At 43.1% G+C, this 15,291-nt stretch overlaps 1 protein-coding gene across 1 annotated transcript; it reads right to left on the minus strand.

Annotated features, from left to right (window-relative positions):
- Positions 1 to 392: 392 nt before the first annotated feature.
- TYMS (thymidylate synthetase) lies at positions 393 to 9,150 on the minus strand. Its single transcript, XM_019741183.3, has 7 exons — positions 8,850 to 9,150; positions 6,744 to 6,817; positions 5,803 to 5,977; positions 3,269 to 3,370; positions 2,296 to 2,471; positions 1,917 to 1,988; positions 393 to 1,000 (listed from the first exon to the last, which is right to left on the minus strand). Exons 1-7 carry the CDS (start codon positions 9,049 to 9,051, stop codon positions 863 to 865), a joined length of 939 nt encoding a protein of 312 aa, XP_019596742.2. The 5' UTR covers positions 9,052 to 9,150; the 3' UTR covers positions 393 to 862.
- Positions 9,151 to 15,291: the final 6,141 nt, after the last annotated feature.

A 15,291-nucleotide genomic window follows, 5' to 3' on the forward strand; every position in this document is an offset into this window, starting at 1 on the left:
ATAGTTTTGCAGCACCATGGGGTATCTGGTATGCAACAAAGATAAAAAGATTCCACCGGTTAGCCCTGAAGTGGTTTAGCATCTCTTTTCCTGCTCAATCTAAGTACATTATTACAGAATTCATACCATACTGAAACTAACAAGGGCAAAATGCTACTTCAGACTATTTTTTATAACCCTTTAAAAAAACCATTTTTCCTAAATAATTATATTTTAATGATAAAATGCAGCTAGAATTAGATGAATCAAAAGCAGGGAAAAATTTAATTTGGTCAGAGGCTGAGGCAGTATCCAAACAAGAATATAGTACGTTTATTTAGGAGAGTTCAGTTAATCTATTGTAGGCAGGAACTGTGCAGAATGGCAATAGAGAATTAAAAACAAAAACCAGATGAATGCTGAACACGTCTTTATTATAGCAAATATATAAAATATAACTTTAAATGTTCACAACCACATCAGCTACACATTATCATTATGACTGATGTTATTCAGCTTATTCAAATTTGCAGAATAGCTTACATACGTCTTGAAATTCACTAACCTTCATAAAAACATGGGATTGAAATACCATGTCATGTTTTTGTTAAGAGTATATAAATTCTTAATCTCCTGACTTCATAATCTCAGCATTTTCATACATTTTTAGTGTGTTAACAAAACTCAAGGCCTTTTATTACTAAGAGAACCAACAGTTATACTTGCCAATGATAACAACAGCGTTAAGAGTTAATAATTGATAAGTCACCAAGAGTTTTGACCTAGTTTCTTCTTCCTTTAGAGCAAAGAACTTTTACCTGAGCATCCAGTCCCACCCCCTCAGGACTGACAGTATCCTTCAAACAACTCCTTTAAAAGCACTCTAAAGGGCCATTTCCATTTTAATAGTTGGGTGAGGATTGTACCCTTCAATCTGAAAGTCTTCAGCCTTGAAGTCATCGATTGTCTCAACTTTGCGAAGGATTTTGAGCTTTGGAAAAGGCTTTGGTTTTCGCTGAAGCTAAAAACAATGTGAGAGCATTATATTGCCATATCTGTACAACCTACTTTAATTCTGCTCCCCCTGTCCCTTCATGAAACAAGTACACAGTATTTTATCAACAAAGTATTTTACAGGGGTGTAGTACTGTAGCTACCTTGTTGCTCGTTATGCAATACTGTTGGAGCATAACTGACTGATTCTGTCACACATGTGACAGAGAAGGAAGGGTATTTTGTGGAATCAGTGTCAGGAGCCTGGTGGCTCACCAAGCTGTTAAGTTTTCATAACTGATTGCTCTTGGTAAATTAGTTAAGGACATGGCACAGTCTTTTTACTTTTGTATCTGTAACTCACAGTAGGCACTCAGAATGGTTATGTGAGCCCCACAATCCTTATCCCAACTGTTCCTGACAGAAAGCGCAATTAACAGAAAGGGATTCAAGACAGGATTCCTGGGATGAACGGCCAGTAGCAATGAGGACGGCCTCAAATTATTCTGTCCAGCATGACTGGAGCAGATAGCCAGAGAGAAGCATCTGGATAAGTCCTGACATCACTCTAGTAAAGCAGACAGACTCCATCAAGAGAGAAACTTTCCAAACCTGGGTCTAATCTTGAAGTATTGGTTCAAAATTTTTATTCTTGTGACACAGAAACTCTTATATTCTGGGAAGTTCCCATAAGCCCTGTTCTGAATGTGGCTGTCCCTCGGTGGTACTGCTACTTAGTACCCCACAGCACCTGTCATACTGGGTGCCTATGGTTGTTGAAGCACGTGACTCCTTGCCCCTACCCACCAGCCGTCCCTAAAGTGAAGCCCTGCAGTTGGAACAGTTCATCTTCTGTCAAGAATGCTATTACAAGAGGGATGTCCTATAAATCAACATTTTATCAAGAGAAGGGACCAAACTTCAAAGTGTAACAGAATTCTCACCTGCATTTTCAGCGGCTCAATGTGATTCAGGTAAATGTGTGCATCTCCCAAAGTGTGTACAAAGTCACCTGGCTAAATCACAAGGGAAGAAGCAAACCACTTTTAGTTTCAATCCCTTTAAAAAAACACATCATTTAAAAACATTATATAAAGTATGTAGACATCTCAGAGCTTTTCAGAAAATAAATTTAAACTAGCATTGGTTTTAAGAAATGTTAACTCATAAAAGTTAGCTTGTATTATAAACAACCTATATAAACCTGTTTATGTAGACCACAAGGATCAGAATTCTCTGCAATTAGCTTTTTCATGTTAAAGAATCTAAGAGTTCAGAGCTTTCAGGTGGCAACAACTGTCCCCCGTCCCAAGAGCAGCCCACCTTCAGGCCAGTGATGTGCGCGATCATGTAGGTGAGCAGGGAGTAGCTGGCGATGTTGAAGGGCACCCCCAGGCCCATGTCTGCTGACCTCTGATACAGCTGGCAGGACAGCTCACCGTTCACCACGTAGAACTGGCAAAGGGCATGGCATGGAGGTAGAGCCATGAGAGGCAGATCTGAGGAGCCAGCACAGAAGAAAATGAGGGATGGTGGTTTTAAAGAACACAGCTGTATAGGCAAAGTACAACGGAGAGACACAGAAGCCAAGTCATTGGGTGGAGATCATGAGAATGAGCCACTGAGCCGCAGTTACCTCCATGACCCACACCTTCCCCTCACAGCAAAAGCAGACCATTCCAGTCCCAGGGGTGGCACGAAGCCGACGGGGAGCTGTCCCCAACAGGAGGCTTCTGTGATACACATTTACAACTGAAGCAGCACTCTCCAACCTGAGCTGAAATTAGTTACCGCTGCTACCTTCATGGCACCAAACTACAAGTACAGGAAGAATTCATTTGCAGGGGCCACAGGAAACACGTCTCAGGCACACGTTCCTGGACTCAAAGTCTCTCTTACAGATGCACATATTCCTCTCTGGGTGTTTACTACACCTTGGTAAGTTTAATTTTTACAATAGTTGTTATAAATGTTAACATCGAGGTAGAAGTGATCTGAAACTTTATCGACCCCAATTTAAAATGTTAAAATCTTGTATGTATTTTTACAAGCAACTTAAAGCCCTTTTTGGAGTAAGAATAAGTATAAACACACAAATTAAGATCATCTGGGTCCAATCTCATCCTCTGAAGGTGAAAATGTGGCCAAGTGTGACCTGCCCAGGGTCACCCAACCAGCCACGAGGCTGGGGACAGTTCCCAGGGCCTGCCCCACACTGGAGGCCCCTCCACAAAGGGACGATGCTTCCGTTTGTGCTACAGTTAGGACACGACAGGATGACTGGGATGCTTTCAACCTTTTGGATTCCACGAGCACAGGATAATTCTTCTGTCATCAGCGTTAGTTTTGATGGTGTCAATCACCTTTTGCAGTTGGTCTACTCCTTGACCTGAATAATCTGTGGAATTATCAAAAAGAGAGAACACATGAACACATGTAATTCCAGAGGCCTTAGAGCTTATCTATCACACTGTTTGCCACAACCCCCTCTGGCCCATGGTTACAAGATATCCAAGGCGCTTCTCAGATCTTGTTAAGTTACGTTGAGATCAACGCCTGGTCTAGGCTCCTAGGTCTGTCCTCTGGAGCCACAATGTCTATTTTATTTTCTACGTAAGAGTCCTTTAAATAGTCTGTCAGTCACGGTGTCACCTCCTCCCCCGCCCCAATCTCAACAACCTATTTCTTTCAGTGGTCCCCAAAGGACGTAGTCTCTATACCCATCAACCATTCTTGTCATACTTCACTGACATGATCTAGTTTACCCACGTCCCACAGAAGGTACTAGGTCTTACATAGAAGATACCATTCCATACATGTTTACGACTAACAGGATTGTGGATTCCTTTCTAGGACCTTGACACTATCTTTCCAACACTCCCACCTAAAATGACAATGTAGCAGGTAAACGCCTATTGATTTGTAAATCTCAGGCAACTTCTGAGATTATTACACCACTTGAACTTTTCTCCCGTTTCTGGTCTCTGGACTTTAATTCTTTGCTTTCCTTCTGAAATGGAACTGGAAGCGGAGACGTGTGGAGCTTCATCTTCTCCTCTGGTTAAACTTCCACTTGTTGGTGTCAGACTGCGTCCTAGTCCAGTACTTCTTAATTTTTTTGGAGGGAAGCCTTGTCACAATCAGTTCCCAAAAAAGGTAATATTAAAAAAATTTTTTAAAATAAACTGTGGTGGAGCCGTTCTGTATCCTGATTGTGGTGGTTATACAGCTCTTATACACATGCTCTGAAACTGCGTACACACGCATGCTAATGAATACATGTAAAACGGGAGAAATCTGAGTAAGCTCTGTGGATTTTGCCAATGTCAATTTATACAAGTTGTTATCTTTGGGGAAAAACTGAGTGAAGGGTAGGGGACCTCTCTAATTTTTTTTTTTTTTTTTTTGCATTTTCCTGTAAACCTATAATTATCTAAAAATTAAAATTTAAAAATGAACAAAAAAACCTCTCCTACTGAAGTCCAACAGCTGAGCAGTCATACAACATTAAATTAAGGATATGATTTAATTAATTAGGCACCTTAGGGAGAACAAATAATTGAACTGTAGGCAGGATTTAAGGCACAGTCAAGGCAGGGAGTAACCTCACATTCTGAGGACGTCCTAGGACAGGCTGAATACGAACAACCAACAGAACATTTACATGCAGAAATAGTTTGGACTACACAGTATTTTTTTTTTAAGATTACAGTAAAGTTTACATAACATAAAATTTACCATTTTAACCATTTTTAAATGTGTGTGCAGTCAGTGGCATTAAGTACATTCCCAGTGTTGTGCAACCATCACCACCATTCATCTCCAGATCTTTTTCATCTTCCTAAACTGGAACTCTGTCTGTAGCCATTAAACAACTCCCCATTTCCCCTCCCAGTGCCTCATCCACCATTCTACTTTCTGTCTGTATGAATTTGTGCCGATTCCGGGTCTGCACAGCATTTTAAAACTTAATGAAGGTACCAACACTCAAAAGATCTCAAGATTGCACATAACACGCAGATTTTTAGGCTTTTATTTAAGAATTCTGACATTAGCCACACATCCATCTAGCTGGCTGGAGGTAAGATGTGACTGTCCCCTTCAGAGGAGACTCATGCTCTCCTGGTCGCTAGTCTCTGCCCAGCCATCAAACTGTTACTTCCTGTGTGTGTGTGTGTGTGTGTACGCGTGTACGCGTGTATGCGCGCGCACACACACACACACACACACACAAAACCAAGGTACAAATTTGCTTTTATAATCCGTGACCTACAGACAGATGGGACAGGAAGGGTCAAAGGACCAGGGCCGGGCTCTGTGACATTCAGCAAGTGGTGCCACCGAGTGACAGAGGAAGGTGGATATCCAGGAACGAGATGAGATGTTTCATCTTCCTCCATCCAGCAGGGTGGGAGAGGGGAGGATGAACTAAGAACTGCTATCACAGCAGCACCACCTACAGTGTGCTGGGTGGCTGGGTCTTAAAAAGGAAAGGGAGAGCAAAGCCTTTGCAGGGCAATCCCTGGGTGTCTCATCTCCTAGATGAGGTTCCCACCTTATTGCCCAACATAACGACCAGCTGTGTCAGTATATGCTAATAAAACAAGGCATGGAAAGCACCAAGCACCCAATAATGCCAAGCACAAAGAGTGTGATCTGACCTCCATGAGGTGTAGTTGGGGCTGCTGAATCTGAAACAGCCTCTCACAAGGTCAGTTATACATCAGCTCCTCAGACGCTGCCTTTTTATCCTCCACACTTTGCTTGAAACCATGGAGCAAACTCACTAAGACAGGTGCTAAGGAGCGTGAGGCAACACTGTTTCCGCACCTGAATCCATATCTTTGTATTCTGCCCCAAAATGCCTCCACTGAAAGCCATAAACTGGGCCTAAATCCCCTTCTTCTCTGTTGGAGAATCCCAGGCTGTCCAGGAAGTCACGGGACCCGTTGGCATCCCAGATTCTCACTCCCTTGGATGACAGGTCTTTAGCATTTGTGGATCCCTGGAAGACATGGGAGAGCAGAGCAGGTGAATTCACTCATCCAGGAGACTTCTGAGTCATTGGGGCTCATCCCCCCAGAGCCTCCCACCAAGCCAGCCTCTGGACTGTGCTGACACATTGGTGACAGGCACTTAACACGTCCTATCTTTAAGCAGGCTTGTCCCAGCCCAAACTTTGGAGGTCCTCCAGGACAATCTGATCCCTTCTGTGGAACTACCCTCTCCAATCTTTTTTTCTGTTCCCCTCAACTAAATTTTCTAGATTAACACCTCCAAGCCCTTTAACTATTCCCACACAATCTAGTGGTTTTGTGATTCTTAACCAAATGTGTTCTGTGTCCGAGTGTGATACACAGCGTGAATGTGCCTCACGTGTGATGTTTGGTGTTACTTAGATCTGGTATATAGGATGTTTCTGATTGGCCAAATCAGCAGTAGCTCTCTGGCAAATGGATCAGTCACATTATCTTTTATGTGGCACTATTAAGTGATGTTTACCCCAACCTATACTGGCACAGGTAAGGCGTTGTTGGTTTGTTGTTGGTTTGTAAGGCCACATACAAGCCTTACGTTTATTTCTCATATTTCAACTTATTAGATTTGGCCCTTGTCATTGTAACCTGTATCCTGACTCTGCATCCAGGTCAAGGACAGACCCCCATCGGCCTCTAGCGCCTTCAGGTCTGATGTGCTGTAACGGTAACAAGCCAGGCGGTGGTGCCACACACCCTGGGCTTTGTGCCTGTCCTCTAACCTCCCTTTTTTACCTTGATAAACCACAGCAACTCCTCCAAAACACCCTTCCAGAATACACGTTTGGTTGTCAACAGAGGAAATTCATCTGAAAAATAGTTTGCCATATAATTTTAAGATGGGAAAATAGAACATGCCATCCAACTTTCTCTGTGGAAGAAAACGTCCCAGGATGTTAGGTCCTGGAGTGACCACAGGGACAACCGGAAACTCCTGCCAAGTGGGCAACCTGGATGAGGAAGGAAACCCCAAGCCGCAGGATAAGTCAGGGACACAATTCAGACTGAAACTACCCTCTTGAGCCCCTCACCCACGGGACACAGGAATTCCACACAGTGGAGGGGGCAGGGGCCAGGCAGGGATGCCCATGGGGTCAGGGAAAGAGAGACCATCGACTACCCTGTTAGTGAACTACACCTCCTTTGCAGAGGTGTGAAGATAACACACAAAGTGTACCCTGGGACAAAGCCTGAAAGCTCGCAGGGCTATTCCACAATTATCCTGACAGGTAAAACTTGCTCAGGACCTGGGGGTAGATATCACATTAACAAAACTGAATAGTTTTTAAAGGTTTGCAAAGCAAATTAACCTCTGTGTTTTAAGTGTACCAAAAATAGTAACTGTTTCAACACTTTATATGCATGATCCTATTTAATGCTCAAAACAACCCTCCTTGAGGCACCTTTACAATCTCCTTTATAGATACCATGAAGGAATACAGAAGTTTGCTTCAAGCAATAGAGAAATATAAACGAAAAAACTTATCTCTAAATTCGGTACCTATTCAGTTGAATAGTTGATATTCATGTAACAAGGATAGATATTTCAAGCACCTACTTGTACCAGTATTGCCTGAACATTATTTCCTCCATTTTGAGCACATGGGGAAGCTGAAGACTAGAGAGATTAAGTAACAGGGTCTAAGCAGAAGGGCTGGAGTAAAAACTAGGCCTGTGGCTCATTGGAGCCCTCAGCACTTGGAGCTGCAGGAAGGTGGATTCCTTTGCTCAACAAAATTTGCCAGGCTGTCCCAGGCCGTTTACCTGCTGCAGGCGGGTAGTTTCCAGTCTCCAGAAAGGGTGGAGGGTGGAGGCTTTCTCCCCTGACCACACTTCATCTGCTTCACCAATAGTGGTTCTGCCCACTCAAAACCACTCTCCAAACCTGTGTCAAGGATATACGGGGCGGGGGACCAAAAAAATGTGTACTAGTGCACACTTTGGCCAATGTTGCTCAAGCAATAGTTGGCCATAATCAGAAGTGTCTGGATGTTGATGGTAACCACTTTGAGCACCTCTTGTAATTACATAAGTCAAATGTGACTTGTATTCATCTTTCGTTAGCAGTATATTTTGAGTATTACAATTTTAATAGTTTTTTCTTTTCTTAAAATGCGCATACATTTTCTTGGCACCCTCTGCATGTCTTGTGCCCACCCCTACCCTGCCCCTTTGTCTTCTGAAAGCCTGACGGGAACAAGCCCTAAGAGACACTTCTTCCCAGGAGCCATCTATTTTAAAGTAAAAGCCGAGAACTTCAACTCGGACTCTCCAGCTCCTGTTTCAAGGTTTAAGAGGAAAGCTGGTTCACGACATCTGCTGTCATGAACCACAGGTTCCCGCCGCTCCCTCCCCGTTCTTTCTCTTCCCGCCGGCGTTGCCCCGCCCACATAATATTGCCTCCAATTTTGCAAATAACTGCGAAGCAGAACGCGCCAACACGGGGAGGGAGGGGCGACAACCGGACCTCTGCCCAAATGCTCGGTCCAGCCCAGGCAGATCCTCTCCCACTCCAGTACGAGGCAAACACTATTGGGGCATGCCCGCTTTGGGCAAGACAGCATCATGGGGTGATTAAGAGCAGTCCTCAGAGCCAGAAGGACCTGAGTGATTTTACCTCCCAGTTCTGTCACTCTTGTCCGTGTGGCCCGAGGCAAATCAGCTCTCTAATCTGAGTCTCAGTTTCGGCGTCAGTTATGTGAGACCAAGGATACTTCCTCCACTCTGGGGATTATTGAGGTTAGGGCTAAACGCTAACCGCAGGTCCGCCCTCTCTCCAGCGGCAGCTCGGAGCCCACCTGGGCGCGCGCCCTCCCTTGCCCCTGGCCCCGCCGCGCTCACCTCTCAGGCTGTAGCGCGCCTGCATGCCGAACACCGACAGGGTGCCGGTGCCGGTGCGGTCATCCTTCCTGAACCCGCAACGGAGGATGTGCTCGATCTGCCCCAGGTACTGCAGCTCCCCGTGGGGCCGCGGCTCGACGCCACACTCCTGCGCTGCGGGCGGCGACGGCAAGCTGGATAACTCGGAACCGGCGGCAGGCATGGTGCCACCGCGGCAGCAGGAACCAGGACAACGGCGGGAAGACGGTTAAGGACTTTCTCAGCTTGTCTTTTCCCGCCGCCCTTCGGCGACTCCGCCTCTTCCTGCTCGGAGATGTCGGGTACGCCGGGAGCCCGCGGGCTCTCGCGCCCCCTCGCGTCCTGGAAACGCACAGAGCCGCGAGGGTAGCCGCTCTGTTCTGGGAAGCGCGCTGGTCTCCTGAGTCCGGTCCCAATTACCCCATTTAAAAAGTTAAGAACCTTTGTTTTAAAAAGCGGTCCTAAAGCCTGTATCTTGGTGCATTGGTTAAGAAAGGCCGCTCTAGTTGGAAAGTTTCGGGATCGACTGCGCCATTCGCTCATCAAGCAAGCGGAGCCTGGAGCAGTCGCCACATGTTCGTAAAATCTAAAAACAAACAAAACCCTGTTATTTGAGCTACGTTTTCCTGCAGCTGAGGGGTGCTTTCTAACTAGTGATTTGCATTTCCATTTTCTCTCCGTCCTCACTGAAGGCCGGCAGCTGGAGCAGGTGGAATAAGGCAGCTTTTTAAAATGATTGACTAACAGACGTTTTCAAGTTTTTAAAAGCAAAAATTTCAATTTTAATGAAATGTTTATAATATAAACACTGGTGGGTGGAACTATTTGATAATGAATTTAAAATGTACTAATGTATAGACAACAAGCAGTCTTTTGAATCAACAACTATTTATTGCACATAGTAGATGCTCAATAAATATTTTGTTGCTACGTCTGGGGTTATGAAGAATAAGATGTGGGCTCTGTCTGAAACATATTAAACATTTCTTGCCATTCAATAAAGTCAGTTTATTTTCCTTGTTATCTCATTTTTATTCTCTGTTCAAGTTTCTGAACTCAGTCTGCTAAAGTGTACCTCTCAAACTCAAGGTAAACATTTTTGTAACAAAAACTGATTCTGGGAGGAGGTAATATCTTTCATCTGCAGCTCTGCCTAATCTGCCCAGCAAAAACAATGTTGCATGCCTTTATATGGCACAAAGCCTATACAATATAAATAGAATCAAAGACAATTTACAAAATAACTGGCCATTTGGGTTAATTGAAGGGGGGAAAACCCTAAGAACAGCCTAAGGAAGTGTTTCAGGGAACATGTCACAAACCTCATAGTTGGAAAGTCCATGTTCTTGCTGTTTGGTTGTATGAGTGCTCGCAAATGTCACAGTACACTGAAGTACATTGGGCTACAGGATAGCAGATATTTTAGATTTAACCCATCACAATACTAGGCTGGTCTTTCCCAGGTCAATGTAGATTCACTCTTCCCCACTCCCATGCTAGTGTAATAATAAATTTTAAAAGTCACCTGTATCTCCTTTGGGAATGATGGCCCTCCTGTATTGTGTTGTACTGTTTGGATAAGGTGGGCTGTCTCCAGACGCTGAGTCAGAAAACCTGAACTCAAAAAGCAGGCTTTAGACAGGAATGGGGAATTGTGTTTGCACTAGTTTGAGAGTGCCCCTGGGTGTAAGAAACAAAAATGTCACCTGGAGGGGCAGTTCTGAGTGGGCCAGGAACTGCATAGTTCTTTACTGGGGTGGGGGGCAGGGGTGGGAAGGGGTGGGAATTGTCCTGCATATTATTTTAATGTTTTAGCATGCCTGCAGGAAAACCAACTAAATGCAGGTATTCCCCCAACTCCATACCTACCAAAAAGTGTCTCCACACATTTCCAACCATGGGAGGATCCCAGGATGAAAATATCCCATATTATCCATTTACAAGTTACCTTCTGTGTTTATTTTCCTTTTGTTATTTTGAGCTCAATTAAACTGAACAAGGGTGCTGGAGTCCCAGGTGCTCCTCTTAAAGGAACTACACAGACTTACTCACTGACAGACTCACTTGCTCTCAGTTCCAGCACTGAGGCAGCAGCTTGAAAGGCACCAGGGACATATGGGAAGGAACAAATTGTCTGTCTTCAGGACGTGGGATAGAGGGGCAGCTTTCTCTCAGATGGAGTAGCTGGTGGAAGCCATTGTTTCTTGGTTGAGCCCTCTCTGCTCCCAGTGTGCAAACACAGGCGGTCTCCATCAACCTGACGAACACTGTTTGTTTGTGCCACCCTGGTGATTCCCTGAGACACCGCCCCCTCAGCTTTTGCACACACCCAAGCTGCTTCCGATGGCTTTTCCATTCAAATAGCCAGCCTTGGTTCATGCTGCAGACTTTCCTAAAATCTCTCAAAGGTTCACAAAATGAAAACAAGCAGCATCTGGCTTTGGCATGTCCTGTACTTCTGGCTGAGCAGCCCTAAGCCCAGCACTAGCAGGAGCCACCCTTGGTTCCCAGCTTAGCCTCTTAAGGCACCTACAAGCCCAGTGTGAGTGACAGCCACCTGTAGATTGCTTTGTGACTCATGCCAGGTGGTACTAGGCAGAGCACAGGCTGCAGGTGAACTTGGCCTGTCGCAGGACCCCTAGCAGGTGTCATCAGGGCTGGCACACCCAGTGGCCAGCTTCAGACTGAGCTGGAGCATCACCCAGCCACCTCCAAGAATGACACACCCAAAGGGCAGAATGGGCAGGCACTAGAACCTTGCTAAAGTGAATTCTGCTCCATCGGGTCAGCCTCTGCACCACAACTCCTTTACTACAGTCACAGCGTCTTCACAACCAATCAGCCTGAGAGTGAATCCCTCCCATTGACTAGCAAACAGCAACCAAGGCCTAACTACAACAAGAGGGCACACACAACTCACAGAATGAACACACCCAGAGCGCTAGCTCAAGTGACCAGGGAGACTGTGCTACTGGGCCCCACAGGACACATACTACATAAGGCCGCTCTAAGACTGGGAGCCGTAGCAGCCCTATTTAATACATAGAAACAAACATAAAGGAGGCACCAACATGTGGAGACAGGAAACATTTCCCAAATAAAAGAACAGAACAAAGCTCTAGAAAAAGAAATATACAATATAGAGGCAAGCAATCTACCAGATACAGAGTCCAAAACACTGGTTATAAGGATGCTCAGTGATCTCAGGGAGAACTTCAACAAAGAGATAGGAACCATAAAAATGGAGACAGAAAACATAAAGAACCAGTCAGAAATAAAGAGTACAATAACTGAAATGAAGAATACATTAGAGGGAATCAATAGTAGCTTAGATGAAGCAGAGAATCAAAATCAGCAATTTAGAAGATAAGGTATCAAAAAATACCCAATCAGAACAGAAAAAAAAACAAACTCCATAAACTATGGGGAGAGTTTAAAGGGCTTCTGAGACAACATCAAGCATAGCAACATTTGCACCATAGGGGAGAGAGAGAGAGAGAGAGAGAGAGAGAGAGAGAGGAATTGAAAACCTATTTGAAGAAATAATGATGGAAAACTTCCCTAACCTAGAGAAGAAAATAGATGCACAAGCCCTGGAAGCATAGAGAGTTGCAAAAAGATGAACCCAAACAGACCCACACCAAGACACATCATAGTTAAAATGCCAAAGGTTAAAGACAAAGAAAGAATCTTAGAAGCAGCAAGAGAAAAGCAGTTAGTTACCTACAAGAGAGCTCCCATAAGATTGTCAGCTGATTTCTCAACAGAAACTTTGCAGGCCAGAAGGGGTTGGTAGGAAATATTCCAAGTGATCAAAAGCAAGGACCTACAATTAAGATTACTCTGCTCAGCAAAGCTATCATTTAGAATTGAAAGACAGATAAAGAGCTTCCCAGATGAAAAAAAAAAGCTAAAGGAATTCCTCACCACCAAACCAGTATTACCAGGATTCTTAGAGGGACATTAAGACAAAAAAAAATTAAAAAAAGAAAAACAAGGTAAAAAATATGAATAACAAAATGGCAATAACTACATATCTATTAATAATTACTTTAAATGTGAATGGATTAAATGCTCCATTTAAAAGATAGGATTGCTGAATGGCTGAGAAAACAAGACCCATACACATGCTGCCAACAAGAGACTCACTTCAGATTAAAAGACACACACAGACTGAAAGTATAGGGGATGGAAAAGGATATTCCATGAAAATGGTAACAAACAATAAAAAAAGTTACAGTAGCAATACGTACACCAGACAAAATACACTTTAAAACAAAGGCTATAAAAAGAGACAAAGAAGGACCCAGTAATCTCACTTTTGGGTATTTATCCAAAGAAACCCAAAATGCTACTTCGGGGGGATGTGTTCATCCACTGTAGAATTGTTTACAATGGCCAAGATGTGGAGGCAGCCTGGGTGTCCATCAGTGGGTGAATGGATAGAGTATGTAGTACACATATGAAGGTAGGACAATTAAGTTCGTGAACTTGTTGCAACGATGTTGCTAACCTTTTTTTGATATCAGATGGATCATTTATTATGAATTTGTACCAACTGGACAAACAGTTAACCAAGTTTACTACTTGGAAATGCTGAAAAGGTTGCGTGAAAAAGTTAAACAACCTGAACTTTTCGCCAACAATTCATGGCTCTTGCATCACAACAATGTATTATGTGCTGGTGTCGGTACATAGCTTCCCAAGGGAAGTACTTCAAAGGTGACTGTAGTGATATTCAGCAATGACATATGTAGCATTTTTTCTAGGACGAGTTTGTGAACTTAATTGTCTGACCTCGTATGCCATGAAGTATTGCTCAGCCATGGAAGGGAATGGGTTCTTGCCATCTGCAGAGGCATGGATGGATCTGAAGTGTATTGTATGGAGTGGAGAACATTAGCCAGAGGAAGACAGATGCAGTGTGGTTTCACTTATATGTGGAACCTAAAGAACAAAATAAACAGAGCAGAGACAGACTCGTGGATACCAGGAATATTTTGATGGTTGCTGGATAGGAGAGGGTTAAAAAAGTGGGTAAAGGGGGAAAAGGGATTAAGAAGTACAAATTGGTTGTTACAAAGTAGTCATGGGGATGTGGGATGTAGTATGGGTTATGTAGTCAATAGTATTGTAATAACTATGTATGGTGTCAGATGGGTGCTAGATTTATCAGGGTGATAGATGGGGGACAGGGTGAAAAACTGAAGAGTTAAGAAGACAAATTGGTAGTTACAAATAGTCATGAGGATGTAAAGTAAAGCATAGGGAATATAGTCAGTAATATGCACTATGTATAGTGTCAGGTGGGTACTAAACTAGCTGGGGGATCACTTCCTAAATTATATAGCTGTCTCGACACTATCCTATACACCTGAAATTAATATAAAATAATATTGAATGTCAACTGTAATTGAAAAATTTTAAAAGAGGGGGTCAAAACGGTGAAGGGAAATAAGAGATTCAAATTCCCAGGTATAAAACAAATAAGTCATGGGGATGTAATGTACAGCATAGGGAATGTAGTCAATAATATTATGCTAGCGTGGTACGGTGTCAGATGGTTGCTGGACTTGTCGTAGTGATCACTCTTTAGGTATATAAATGTTGAATAACTATGGTGTACACCTGAAACTAATATAATATTCTATGTTAGCTATACTTCAATAAAAATCTTTTTAAAAAAATGTTCGTACAAGTAAGTAAAGGAAAGCAGAAAACTAACATTTTTTGAGAGCCAACTATGAGTCAGGGGCTTGATTATAATATTCTTTATATAATCAAAGCTATCGTTTATTGATGCTTATTATGAGTTATTAACTGTAGTTCTCAAAACTACTCTAGAAAACGAAAACCATGACTTTTATCACTTTATAGATAAAGACTCTGAAGTTTAGAGAGATTAAGGATCTTGTCTAAAGTCACACACATAGAAACCATAGCAGCCAGGATTAAAACCCAGGTCAGCTTGTATGTAAAGGTTTTTCACTGCACAGCTGCTTTAAGTCTGGTCTCTCCCTTTCCTCTCTTCAGTCTACAAGTTTCTGACAGTTCATTGACTATAAGATAGTCAGTTTCCTTTCCCAACTTATTTTTTAGCACCTCCTCTGACAAATATATCAAGTGTATTTTTGACGAGGCTCTATTTATTTGAGATTTACTGTACATTAAATCCAGGATTCTGTCAATAGTATCCTAGTTTTTTTTATAGCCTTCAGTTATGATAGTAAAGGCCTTATCTTCATTTGGAGTTGATTATATTCAATGGGTTGCCTCTGAACTCTAACTTTTTCTGACAAGCCTTTCTATCAAACACCTCAAGACCGGGTGAAAAATGTTTTGAGTCCACTCTTTAATTATATTCCTTTTTATAATGTGAAAGACTAACCATAAATATCTCCCCAATGTAATCCTTAGTGACAAA

Source organism: Rhinolophus sinicus, chromosome 4 (genome assembly GCF_057876585.1).
Source record: "Rhinolophus sinicus isolate RSI-liver-muscle chromosome 4, RSI-T2T, whole genome shotgun sequence".
In the NCBI taxonomy this organism is placed as follows: domain Eukaryota; kingdom Metazoa; phylum Chordata; class Mammalia; order Chiroptera; family Rhinolophidae; genus Rhinolophus; species Rhinolophus sinicus.